Genomic DNA, 14,755 nt, shown 5'->3' on the forward strand with positions numbered 1-14,755 from the left:
TGTTTTTGCAATTTGCTTTGTATGTTTTTTAATTCTTTGGATCTTTTATTGTAACATCTGAGAGTGTAAGATTGTAATGGGGTAAAAACTGAATAAATACAAAAATAAATAAAAGTTCAACAAGAGAGTTTTTATGAATGTTTTCTAAATGTTTGCTTGTGGATGTTTAAAAAAATCTTCAAATCAATGAGCTATTCCTCAGTAAACATTTACAGCTGCTCTAGCTTGCAGAAATATGTAAAACCAATAATGAAATACTGTAGATATCTTTTGGGGGAAAAATTAAGACTTTCCCAAGGCTAACTATTAATGCACTTTTCATTTATGTTGCAGAGTTAAAAATTCTCCCCTTAAACAGTCTCCAGGATACCAGACCGAGCTAGTTATCCAGTTAGTATGGGTGAGTGGTGAACCTCCTCAGCAAATAACAAGTCTTGCAATCAACTCTGCATATGGATTGTAAGTAAACTGGTTTTACATTTTATCTCACCCAAATACTACATTAGAAAATGAACTCAATATTTTATGTCACTCTAATACTAAACGAACTCAGTAATTTGTCACCAAATACTTTAAGGTCATGTACAGCTGTATTAATCTATCGGTATATATTACAATAGTACCGTAGTCTTAGTCTAGAGACCCCTTAATTACAATAACAACCTATTGCATTTCTTTATAATTAGTGGGAGAAATAACTATTGATGTAAGGTGTGTATGGCATTTTTCCAGAAAAGATTAATTGCTTTTAAAATAAGGCACAACTTTGTAAATTTAAACCCACACCTATATATGCCAATCATTTTCCTTTCATGAACAATAAGATGTACGTATATTTTCCTTATAGAACAAATGTTTAAAAATAGAAATTTTTTAAAAAGTATGATAGTCATGGGATGAAGGGGAAAGTGTAACTGTAGTGTGAAGGGAAAGACAAAGACACAAGGAACAAAACTGAATGGTAATAAGATGAGGGGAACATGTACAGTACAGGGAAAAAAGGAAGGGCTTTTTAAGTACTAGAGAAAAGGTTAAAAATCACTAGATAAGCAATCCTCCTAGCTACGGGCTAATCTTCAAAGACATCCTTACATTTCAGCAGAAATGCCTACAGTTATTTGCATCTCTGTCCATTCCTATCTGTTCAACATTCTCCTTTTTAATTAGAGAATGTAAGAAGCCCCTCAATTCACAAATAATTTGGGGGTAAAGTGTCATTCTTTTGGTTATTATGAATAGTATTATATTTATTCATATTGTCCAACTTGATTGGTGCTGCATCTGTTCATTTATATGGATGATTAATTTTGGGAAACTGTCTACATTTCTAGAAAATATTGATCATCAAAATACTCCCATGGTGTGTGTGTGTGTGTGTATGTATATATGTGTGTGTGTGTGTGTATACACACACACACACACACATATACACACGCACACCTACAGACACATACTGTATATATCGTATATATTGGTTTGATATGTTGCTATGTTTTAGTCAAAAAGTAGAGTGTCTGAAAAACTGATTATGATGAAACTATATTTTGGAGCTCTAGCTAAAGGGAAGTGTTTGAAAAAGTTAAAACCTGTGATGAGAGAGCAAGAGAAACAGAATGTAATAAGTACAGGCAACCTTGGGGGGAAGGCTGATATTCAGATACCTAACATAAATCCATGTTACTATTATTAAAGTAATTTGTCAGTCACTTTGTTAGTCTAAATGTGCATATTGGAAAATTAAGAGATCAGTAGAAAACATTCATCTGAATCATGTTTTTTTTAATAACTCTTTTCCAGAGTAGTTTTTGGTAATTGTAATGGTATTGCAATGGTTGATTACATTCAAAAGACCATGCTTTTAAACCTTGGCACTATTGAATTGTATGGCTCTAATGATCCTTATCGGAGGGAACCTCGATCTCCACGTAAAAGTAGACAACCATCTGGAGGTAAGGGGCTGATCAAAATGTATACTTTGCTTTTTAGAAATGTGGATTACTAGCCTTTTCTTTGAAAATGACAAATGAAAGCTCGATAGTAGCTACATAGATAGTAAGATTTTCTTGTAGAAAACCTCTCTTTTGGTTGTCATGGACAGATTTACTCTACTAAGTTGTTCAGACACTAACACCTTTTTCAATTAAACAGTATCAAATTATCATATTCTGCTCATTTTCAAATTCTCCCTCATGGATTTCTATATGCTAATTTCTGAACTAACTACTTCAATCATAACCTCCAATGCTTCTCCCATCTTTCATTTTTATTCTTTTTTAATTACATACTTATAACATATTAAATTTGATTGGCTTAAGAAAATCAACAGTTTCTCTGTCATTAGTGTGAACTGTGTCTGAACAGACAATTCTGGGAGTGCTGAACACTACTCACTAGGACTGGGCGGTTATTGGTATCTTCTTAAAGTAGCTCTCTTTACAGCTGTGTTTGTTAAATCTAAGATAGGTATGCTACAATTAACAGAAATCAGCATGGGTTTGCCACAAATAAATCATGTGAGTCTAACTTCATTTCCTTCTTTGATAGAGTTGCTAACTTTTAGGACATAATGTACAGTCTTAGTGTGGTTAGACCTTGGCAAGCTTTCAACAGAGTACCACATGATATTTCTTTTATAAAAAAGTAAAATATGAGTTAAATGTTAGCTGGGCCCACAATTGATTGAATGGCTTCTCAAAATACTAGTCATTAACAGTTCCCTTTCTGCTTAGAGGGTAGTATCAAGTAAAGTGTCAGCACTGTCCTAGTCTCTGTGCTTTTCAACCGTTTTCTTAATGACTTGGATGATATTGTTTAGAGAATTTAACTAAAGTTATCAGGTTTATAGATAATAACAAACTGGGAGTAGTTGAAAGTAGTTTAGATGAAAGAAGACTCAAAAAGAAGACTCAAAAATCTAGACCAGACATGTCAAACACAAGGCCCGGGGGCCGGATCCGGCCCACGAAGTGGTTTCATGCGGCCCGCGAAGCCATCCTGGAAACAGTGAGGGAACGGCCCCCACCTTGGCCCTGGCCCAGAGACCCTCCTTCTGCCAGAGACCCCCAGATCTGTCCCACTCTTGCCCAGGTCCCCATAGGCACCCTTGATGCGAATGATGGAGAGCTGGCCACGCCCACCCAGTAGGCCATACGCACTCTAGCCACGCCCACCCAGTAGGCCACACCCACCCTGGCCATACCCACCCGGCCCCCTGAGGGCAACCGCAATGCTGATGCGGCCCTCAATGAAATTGAGTTTGACACCCCTGATCTAGACAGTCTTGAGCAGTAGGCCGAATGAAATTAATTGAATGGAATGGAATAAATAGAATGGAATTTAGTGGGCAGGAAAATTAAAGTTCTAAATTTGGATAGGAAAAATGTATAGAATGATGAAGATTTTACTTGGCAGTAATAGTTTTAAAAGGATCTGAGTGTTCTTGTTGATTACAAGTTAAATTCAACCAGCCATGGGGCATTGCTGCTAAAAGGGCAAATGCTATTTTAGGATGCATGAACAAAATAGAGTCCAGATCCTGGGAAGTAATTATTAACTCTAAGCTTGCCCTGGTCAGATCCCATTTGGAATACTGTGTCTAGTTAATGGCCATCACAGTTTAAAAAGGATGACAAATGACAGCAAATTCAGAAAAGGTGAAGTATCTGGAAATCACGCTTTAAAGTCAAGCCAGTAGAAAAGATGACTGAGAGAAGATATGTTAGCAACTTTCAAATATCACATATAAATTGGAATGGACAGAACCAGAATTGATGTTTTTTCAACATTTTTATAGTAGCTGTATATTGTGATCAACTGAAGTAATTGAATAAAAGTGTATTGTAACTTTCTTCTAGACAAATAATAGCAATAATTTCTGTATTCATTTTTTAAAAAAAAAAATTTAGCAGATTCTATTTCTATTATATCTTATTCAAATCAAGTTCTGCAGTAGATTTTCCTGGCTTCCAATGCAAAATTTTGGTGTCTTGTCTTTTCTTTTTATTGCTTCACTAAGGCATGCTGGCTGTTGTTTCTTGCATGTGTGGCCATTCTAGCTTATATTCAGACTCTGTGAAAAACCTTCTCACCTCTAACATATGTAAGTTATCTAACGACAATGTAGTATATTTAGGTTCAGCTTAGTTATTCATGTTTCCTGAGATTTATGTTAGCACTTTTCCAACTGTTGTATGAACAGAAAAATTGATTTTTGTATTTACAAAGGTGCACATATTGTTACGTTTTAGTGCAAGATACAGAATACATGTGGTTCCTTCGTATCCGGTGCCTCTCTTTGTGCCACGTACGTTGTAATATGTTTGGTTTATAGCCAATGGTTGCCAAACCTCACCAGCACTATTCAGTTATTACAGGCACCTTCTAGTGTAGACTTCAGAAAGAGGCTATGAGAAAGTGTCCTATCTGGTCTCTTTGCAAGCCTGTAAATAAGGTTCATTTTCCAGATTCAGTATTTCACAAATTTTCCTGCCAAGTTTTATTTTTTTTATTTTATTTTAATTCCATTTATATCCCGCCCTTCTCCGAAGACTCAGGGCGGCTTACAAGCTTAGCAGTAGCCTTCATTCTATGTATATGCCTGCTTATTAGGGCTTTCACACACACCCCAAGCGGCATTATTACAAAGTCAGCTTAATTGCCCCCAACAATCTGGGTCCTCATTTTACCTACCTCGGAAGGATGGAAGGCTGAGTCAACCTTGAGCCTGGTGGGACTCGAACCTGCACTAATTGCAGGCAGCTGGTGTTACTTAAGGAGGCATTAGCCCACTGCTCCACCAAGTTACATAGTTCATTCCTGTCTCCTTGTACCAGATGAAACTTAACTGTCAGATGAAAAAGGGAAAAAATTAATTGGCATTTGCTGTTGCTTTCAGTAATGCTTTTTTTTTCCCATAGCAAGGTCACTACAGGTAGTCCTCAATTACAACAGTTCATTTAGTGAGCATTCAAAGTTACAGTGGCACTGAAAAAAATGACTTATGACTGTTTTTCACACGTACGACCTTTGCACCATCCCCATGGTCATGTGATCAACATTCAGTTGCTTGGCACCTGACTCATATTTATGACAGTGGCAGTGTCCCAGGAACATGCCATCCTCTTTTGCTACCTTCTGACAAGCAAATTCAATGGGGAGGCCAGATTCACTTAACAATCATGTTATTAACTTAACAAGTACGGTGATTCATTCAACAACTGTGGCAAGAAAAGTTGTAAAATCAGCCAAAACACACTTAACTGTTTTACTTAGCAACAGAAATGTTGGGCTCAATTGTGGTCGTAAGTCGAGGACTACTTGTATATTGTCATTAATTGAACAATGTTATGTTTTCACAAATATACATGCAAATAATGCTGCAGCTTTAAGCTAAATCCAAAATAACCTCTTCCTACTGGATACCTGTGAGTGAGGGATGGAAAACCTGTAAAATCTACCATTTGGTGATTATAGTTTTTCACCCTGCCATAATAGACTTCAGAGTGTTTCTTCACAAGCCAGTATTTCTACCACACATCTAGGTCACATGGCTGTTTTCTTTCATGTTGGACTCAACATTTTCCATCCCTCACTCACAGGGATCCAGTCGAAAGAGGTTATTTTGGATTTAGCTTAAAGCTGCAGCATTATTTGCATGTATTCTCTCAGATTGGCATGATAATGCTGGTCAACATATACCCTGCCAAGGGTTTGGATTCTACTCTTAAGCGTTATTAAATTTTTATCTTCTCTTCCCACCCTCTTTGGCGAAATAAGGACATGTCAGTAAAGCAAGAACCCAGATTTCTCTGAAACCATCAAGAATTCACTGAAAGTTGCTTTTGCTCAAGGATGATTATTCTTCAAAGTTTTCTGATTTGGCCAACAGATTATCAAGGCTTTCTTCGTGAGGGAGGAGCAATTGCATGTATTTGGCATAGTAACTTTGAATTTGTCAAATATTTTATATTTTTCACAATAATTACAACAAGATGTATACTGAAATCCCTTTTAAGTAAGATACCTCTCTACCACTATGACTTCAAATGAAATAGGACACATACATGCATTTTACCCATCATATTGATCTAGTACCAGTGCACAATATTCTACTGCAGAAACTGGAAACAGAAGTAGATATACAAAGTATGGAAGAAATTACCTCACGGTGTTTTTGTTTTCTTAACTCTAGTTGCAATATACAATATAGAGTAAAAATACAATACGAGTTATTATCTATAGCTACAGTGTATATAGTTTCCAGAAAAGTGGAATTATTTACCCCCAAATTTTTTACCTGAATTTAAAAAAGTGATAAAAATATTGGAAAGCAGATTTTGCAGGTGGTAAAAATCCCTCCCATTGGTAGTAATTGCAACGTTATAAAATGAGTGCAATATGTTAGTTGCATCAAAAGAAAAGAAAAAAATCCTTTCACTAAAAATGCTGTGATAAAGGTAGTAAACTTTCACTCAGTTCAAGCATAGTAACTTCATCCAAGTTGTTTTTGTAGAAGTATGTCATAAAACTGAACTAGATATTACATTACTGATAACTAGTAATGGGTATCAGTGGATATATTGGGACAAGAATGTAACTTGTTTTATAATTATAACTTGCTTTGTAATTGTTTTTAAATACTTTCAGTTGTTCCATACAGCCCTTTAAAAAGTGACTAGAGTACTGTTCATTATTTATCTTGTGCTGGCATGTCTAAATTATAAAGTTATGCATCTCAACCATTAAACGGCTTCTGTTTATGTAACAATATTTTTTATCTCCCAATTAGTTCTTGAATATTCCTATCAATCAGATGTTTTTTCCTCAGGAATTGTTGAATCTATTATTTTGTCAGCAGCTTCATGCAAAATCAAACAGATATGCCTCTCTGAAAAGGGGTGGTAGTGAAGGGATTCAGTGAAGAATTGCTGCCTTTCTTTATATTCTGGCTTTCTCCTCCCCATTTTATTACCAGTAAGAGACATAAGGCTAAAAGACATAAGGGCTTGGGAAAATTACCAGTTAATGGGAAAACACAATTGAAATAGTCAATGGGAATGTACTATAAAGAAAAAGAGCATTTGCCTCCCCATGTAAATATTGCTTCCAATATCTATTCTGACTTTCTGCAGGAATTTGAAGCAAATTACCTTGGAGGTTCTCCTATAATTTGTCTCCACAGCAACAACAGAGTAATACAGTTGGTTGAGCTGGGTTTCAACTGGATCATTTCAGTCCTAATACATCAGTTTAACCAATACACTGCTGTTTTTTGTTCTAGTTCTACAGTGTACTTTAGCATCTCTCATACTCACCCCCAATTTTATGTATGGACTGCCAACATCTATTTCATTTTTGTGCTGGTTTCAGTTTTACTCTGTTAAGGGTAAATTGAAGATGAGATATGAACAGTTTTTGTTTCCTGTGTTAGAGATAATATTCCCATTATTAAATTGCTTAATAGGCTTTTCATCTTGTTTTAATCAGCAAAAACTATTTATGGTAACCCTAACTGTATAACCTATATTATGTACAATTCATTAAATTGTAATTTATACTGCTTTTTCGTAAATGCAGTATTTAGTGTAATTAAAAGGGTTATAATAGAAATGAAGCATAAACTACTTCAGTCTTTTTCAACCTACACACATTTGAAAGTCTCAAACTGAGAAAATGAAGTTTATGTTTTTGCGATGAAAGGAAGCTTGTCTTATTTTTCCTTGTATATGGAGAGCCTTGGATAAATTTCATTACTGGATTTATTTTTAATCAGAGTCTTTAATCACAATAACCACTGTGGTATCTTTTGTGATTCAAGAAGCATCATTGCAATATGAATGATTTGTTTTAAGGGTTTTTCATACTTAAAATGTACAATTGAGTTTGCCCTGTGACAATACATAATAAAAGTGAAATATTATATTAATACAATGTTTTGGCTTGAGGGTTCATTTGAAATTTTTAGAAGTATCATACATACCATTACAAAATGAGTGATAGTGAAGGATTGGTCATTCATAAAATGCTACAGTAATGGATTTTAAAACACTTCATAAAAATGTTACTTCAAGGCTACCATAAAAATGATCAATGTGAGACCCTGAATAGATAGCATAGTTGATGCTTGGGCCTTCCAAACAGAAACTCTGTTGACTTTTCTTCTATATGACCATCACTAGATGCCACTCTCATATGCCAAATCTTCTGACAGCACAATTGAATCCAGAAGAGACTTTCTATGTACAGTATGTGATATACACATATTTCTACCTGTCTATCTTGATGATTTTTATTCTTTCATTTTCTTATCCTTGGTTTGTTCCACCTGCCTCCCTCACCTCCTCATTGCTCTTCATAGCCTTTTTCATTTTCTTTCCCTCACTCCATCTGATCATCTACATCATTCCCCTGGTATCTTGCCGCACACAAGTTTCCCCCTCAATTACCAGGCTGGTCTGTACTTTCTGTGTGTGTGTGGGAGGCAACCAGGGCCTACAAAACATGTGTTTTGGGGATGCACTGTTCACTTTAATATGCTAAGCATCTGTCCTCTAACATGGAAAAGACTTTTGCAAACCTGTTTGTAAAACGTAGACAAAAATATGCTATCCACAGTATTAGTGGATATAAAGAGAGGAAAGATAATGTCAGAGACGGAAAAGGGAGTACTTGGGGGTCAGAGATTAAAAAGGTTTTTTAAATTAAAACAGTAGTTCTCCAGGATGGAGAATTCTGGAGTTTTAAATTTAAAAGGTGGAGAGTGGTTATTCTGTTTCATTTGCAATTTGTACCATAGATTGTATTATGTTTCAGATTAATCATATGCCCTTTATATACCTATTACATACATATGCCCTTTATATACTTATTACACAGGTCTCAATAAACAAAAACCTTGTGTATTTTATTTTCCAAATTAAATCTTGTTAAAAATCTGAAAAAGTCTATTGTGTGCTTTCTGTTTTACAGCAGGTCTTTGTGATATCAATGAGAGTACTACAGTACAAGAAGATCGTTGCAAGTCACCCACTTCAGGTAATTAATTAAATTTGCAAACAGTTTAAATGATACTTCAAATGCTATATGAGTGGGGGGAGGTGTTCTTTGATTTTTGGGTTCCAGAAGGTACTTCACAATGAACTTCACAATGATTTTTCATATATACAGTTCAAGCAAGTATGTGGTCCTGTTAATATCTTTTATCAGGTGAAAAGTTTGTCCTTGGTTTAATATACAAATAAGCCATATACCATATCCATTTTTATGTACTTATAATTTATTTATACTTTTGGCAATAATATTTACAGTATATGAGGGAAGTGTTTTAATTACCTGGGACTATGTGTTTCAAGTAAACTTAGATTCCAGAAATTTCATGGAGTGTTTTTCTAACCATAGGCAAATATAAATTTGTTCTATCATTCTATTGAGAAGCATAATTTCTTTAATCAGAAACTAAAGTTTGCAATTGAGTGTGATAATTTACTTTGGTATGAGCTTCAAGTTATAAGTGAATGATATAATTTTTATTTAGAAGACATCCAAGATTTTATCACATATATATTAATTCTGGCAGTAAGATGGAAAGATCAGAGTGGGATCTAGAATAAAAACAAAAAGCAGTGATGGTATCAAAAATATTCATAATTGAATCGGCATACAAAATGATTATTTATAATATGTTCCTTAAATACGTGAGTGTAATGATCCCTTTCTCAATTCAAATTTTAATGGGTGGTTGCAATCGTTTATTTCATTCTGTTCCATCATCTTTCTGTAGCCTGAATTATTACTTTGGAAAAAAATAGATGACACTGCCATAGATGGTTTAATTTGGAATAATGGCAGGATTTTCATGATTTCTTTTAAAGTATTTAATTTATTTTGAGGGGAGTCCCTTTACTTATTTGAGCTTAATTGCAATCTTATATGATATTGGAGAACAAAATTAGCTATCTTTTGAAGGAAAGAAATAAAGCATGTTCCAAAATTCAACATAGATTCTTAGAAGTAGTTTTAATATTTCCATAAGGTTTTGTTATTTTTAGAAGTAATTTTACAGGTAAGTAAAATATTATTTCTTACAAAGTTTTGATATATAGGAAAGCAACTATGCTTTAAATTTTGTTTAAATTCTCCTGAAGAAATAGTAAAGGCAAATATCCTTGCATTTTCATTTTTTAGCATGAGTCATCTCAATTTAGATAGGATTGAGATTTCTAATAGTAAGCTATCGTAGAGAATGTAATAGAGTTTTTTTCCTTATCACTAACATGCAAATCCTAACCTTTCAATTCAATTTTATCAGCCAAGTCTGTTACTCTTCATGGCTTCTATGCATTACACACATGAGATTTGCCTTGTGCAGATATTCTGAGAAGTTCTCTAAATGAGTTATTTTTAAAGCAGGAAACCATATAAATTATTCACTGTATCCAATTTTTTTTTCAGTTCCTCTTCTATAGGTTCATTCTGCTCTGAAATGAAGAGTGGCACTTTATAATTTACTATTCAAGAAAATTTTCACTGATGTATTTTAAATCTGAATTTATTTCTTTTCTTTTTGATTTAGATTGACTACATATATAATTTACCACTGGAATTTAAAATATAAATTCTATTGTCTGTCATGCACTGTGAACTTTTTTTGTTAAACATAAACAGTCTTGTCAAATTTTACTTTTCTTTACAGTATTGAGTAAATACGTATTATCTGCACTTGTTTAATAGATTGATTACCTTTCATTAGGAAATGAATACTTTAGCCAAAATAATGTTATGTCTCTGATTGAAAATGTAATGACATGGTGACATAGGAAATACAGAATTGTCTGTGAAACTGAGGTCCTTATACAAATTATGTGGGCATCAAAGGGATGAAGGAGATATAATTGGAGAGCTGAACATTATATAGATTCTTACCAGTGCAAAAAAAATAAGTATGAAAATTATCCATACTCTTTGATGTTATATATTTTAGGCTATCATTGCATTTGATACAGACTAGGGCATTGTGTCTCTTCTTTATTTTTACAATCTGTTCCAATTCCTTTGCCTGTATGTATTTTGTTTTGAACCTCTTTTCTTTATATTCCTTTCATTCTTGTCTTTACTCATGTAGGTTCTGGTTCCCCCAACAATTCTGGTGATGAACAAAAAATGAATAATTTTATAGAAAAGGGTATAGTATTTTTATTTCTAAGAGTACAGAATTATCATTTATTTCACTAGCTTATCTTTTTAGTAAATTGACATTTTCTATCAAAATATTATTTGCAGTGAAAACCAAAAGCAGAAAGTTTTCCAAGATGATAGCCAATGATATAGGTAGGAACTAGAAAAAAATATCCTTTGCTCCTTCCTGGCACTTTATTCTATGCAGTGCTTAATTCAGTTATAAAACAAAGCAAGCTGCAGTGCATTACTTTTAAATTAATACTCTCCTAACCATTTATTTGCTTATTGTCTAAAATACTTTGCTTTGTTATTTAATCAAGGAGATGGGCTCTTAATTTTTTTCTAATTTTATGCATACATTCCTCTACCAAAAAAAATTTGGCTTCAGGTTTAAAATATTGAAGAAGTTCAATCGTGTAAGCATTACTGCATAAATCATTTGTAACTTGGTCCTCTTGAATAAACTGAATTATCTTGAAATGAATCATAGATCTTTTCCAGTTTTAAGAATAAAAGTATGACACATTTTTATCTATGAATTACTGCTAACCAAGCTAATATAATTGACAATAAATTGAAAATTGTAACATTTGCAGTACATGTGAATGATGATTGAACCCTTCTGTTGTAAGGATGTAACTATGGTGAAAGACGAATTAACATAAAGGAGAGATAGGAATACTTTCTTGCTTGGATATGGTTGTTTTGCTTTTTTATTTTTATTTTAAAGTTACTGGTTTTCTGTTTAAATTACAACTCTGATTCTTTGGCCATTTATCTGGGAGTATGTAATTCAGTGGCGCTCACATGAGTATATACTATATTATTACACTATAAAGGTTTTTCTTGTTTCCTATATTTCAGTTTCTGTCATTTTTACTTCTATGATTATCTCAGAAGATATATATATTTGCACAGAGCTTGGGTCATTCTATATTTGTCTTTTTATACCAAATAAAAATAAAGACACCTGATAAATTAATAAGTTATCTCTTTTCTTTTAGAAATGTTGCATAAATATTTGGATTGCTAATGAAGAATTAAAGAAAAGATTTGGCCTGTATTTGGGCCGGCAAGGTGTTCAAAACACTCAAGATATATATATATATATATATATATATATATATATATATATATATATATATATATATATATATATATATATATATATATATATATATATATATATATATATATATATATGTTTTCGTAGATTCTCGCGGGTGTCTGTATGTGTAGATCTGGAGTCTCGGGTTTCTTCCCGCGTTCCTTTCATCTTCAGAAAGTTGTGGCGACGTTTCGACGAAATCACATCTGTCATCATCAGGCCGGAGTGTTCCTCCTGCTGCTTCCAGGATGACCACGCATTGCTCCTGGAAGCAGCAGGAGGAACACTCCGGCCTGATGATGACGGATGTGATTTCGTCGAAACGTCGCCACAACTTTCTGAAGATGAAAGGAACGCGGGAAGAAACCCGAGACTCCAGATCTATATATATATATATATATATATATATATATATATATATATATATATATATATATATATATATATATATATATATATATATATATATATATATATATATATATATATATATATATATATATATATATATATATATATGGATCTTTGGTTATTCGGGTTTTTCCCCGCGTAGAACTAAAGGTGTAGGGGCGACATTTCGACGGAATCCCATCCGTCATCATCAGGCTTCTGCTTCCTTCTTCTGGGAGAAGCATGTGGCTGTTTGTTCCTCTTTTTTAAACTGCCAGAGGGGGTGTGTTCTGTGGGTGGATGTGTGCTCTGATTGGGTGGGGGAGTAAGTGTGTTCTGATTGGGTGGGAGTGTGTTTTGAATGGTGGGTGTGTTCTGATTGGGTGGGGGTGTGTTTTGAGTGGATGGGCTGGTCTCAGCTGCCAGCCTTAGACCTGAGCTGGTGAGTTGTGCTGCTTTTGTTCGGCTTCGTGTTTGTGGTGGTGCCATGTTTTTATAGTGGGTGTCAGTTTGCTTATTGTGTGGTTTGGAGGGGTTTAAAGTGGCTGATGTTGCAGCTGTAGTTAGGTTTCTGTTTTGTGGTTGTGCCTCGTTATCATTGTGGGTTCGGATTTGCTTTTTGAATGGTTGTGTGGTGGTGATGTCATGTGGTATTGTCATGACTTTGGGTCTATCATTCTTGGTGGTTGGGACTCGTCTGTCAATCAAGGCGGGTTTCCAAATGGTTGGTAGGCGAGAGGTATCATCTCGTTTGTTTATGCTGTGGGGGCGTTTTTCTATCTCAATGGCTACTCTGATTATTCTGTTGTTAAAATGTTCAATTTTGGCGATAGTTTTGGTTTTTTTAAAATCAATTTCATGTCCCGTGGCTTCAAAGTGTTGGACCAGGGATGAAGTTTGTTCTCCTTTTCTGAGTGAGTTTTTGTGCTCTTCAATGCGTGCACTTATTCTTCTGTTGGTCTGTCCGATGTATGTGGTGGGGCAGGTGGTGCATGGGATTTCGTATACTCCTTGGTTTTCTAAGCCAATTATGTCCTTGGGGTTTCTTAGGATGGTGGATATTTTTCTGTCTGTGTAGAATGCTGTTTTGATGTTGTGTTTTTGGAGGACCTTGCTGATTCTGTCTGTGGTCCCTTTTAAGTATGGGAGGAGGGCTTTGCCATTTTCTTGTTCTCTGTCTTGGGTTTTTGTGGGTGTCTCTCTTCGGATTAAGTTGGTAATCGTGTTTCTTTGGAATCCATTGGCTGTTAGTACATTGGTGAGGGTGTGTAGTTCAGTTTTTTGGTGTTGTTCGTCAGCTAGGTGTTTTGTTCTGGAGATGAGTGTCTTGGCTACGGAGTTGATCTGTGCTGGGTGGTGGTGTGAGAGTGCGTTCAGATAGCGGTTTGTGTGTGTTTTTTTATGGTAGATAGTGTGTCCTAGGGAGCCGTTGGATTTCTTGTAGACTAAGACATCAAGGAAGGGAAGTTGATTGTTAGCTTCTGTTTCCATGGTGAATTGTATTTTGGGGTGTAGGCTATTGAGGTGTGTGAGGAAGTCATCCAGTTTTTCTTTGCCGTGTGGCCAGATTACGAAGGTGTCATCTACGTATCTGAGCCAGAGTTTGGGTTTGTGGTTGGATTTTTCTAGAGCGAGGGTTTCAAAGTGTTCCATGTAGAGGTTTGCGATGACAGGTGAAAGGGGTGATCCCATGGGTGCTCCTTCCAAACAAATGCAAGCAGCCACGCCTCCACCCAGTCGGAACACAGCCCCACCGGCAGTTGGAAGGAAAGGAACAGACAGACCACGCATTGCTCCTGAAAGCAGCAGGAGGAATACTCCGGCCTGATGATGACGGATGGGATTTCGTCGAAACGTCGCCACAACTTTCTGAAGATGAAAGGAACGCGGGAAGAAACCCGAGACTCTAGACCTAACTTGGCCCTTTTATGACCTGTGGACTTCAACTCCCAGAATTCCTCAGCCAGGCACACTATTGACTAATAATTTCCAGGTTTTGAGTGAGAGTGTTGAAATCATTCTTACTTTATAGTTCTTCTGAAATTAGAATTCAGAAAGAAGTTCATAGTGATGTGCATTATA

General features: G+C 35.1%; 1 protein-coding gene across 4 annotated transcripts in view; it reads left to right on the forward strand.

The window, feature by feature from the left end:
• The window catches only part of STXBP5 (syntaxin binding protein 5), a 121,376-nt gene that overhangs the window by 80,433 nt on the left and 26,188 nt on the right, over positions 1–14,755 (forward strand). For 2 of the 4 annotated variants that reach the window (XM_081322626.1, XM_081322627.1), the window contains exons 17-19: positions 334–459; positions 1,798–1,949; positions 8,968–9,033. In XM_081322626.1, the coding sequence (XP_081178752.1) occupies positions 334–459; positions 1,798–1,949; positions 8,968–9,033 (344 nt within the window). Of the gene's footprint in view, positions 1–333; positions 460–1,797; positions 1,950–8,967; positions 9,034–11,119; positions 11,180–11,277; positions 11,326–14,755 lie in introns of all 4 variants that reach the window. The other 2 variants (XM_081322624.1, XM_081322625.1) reach the window with 2 other exon arrangements.

Source organism: Vipera berus (assembly GCF_964194415.1).
Source record: "Vipera berus genome assembly, chromosome: 1".
Classification (NCBI taxonomy): domain Eukaryota; kingdom Metazoa; phylum Chordata; class Lepidosauria; order Squamata; family Viperidae; genus Vipera; species Vipera berus.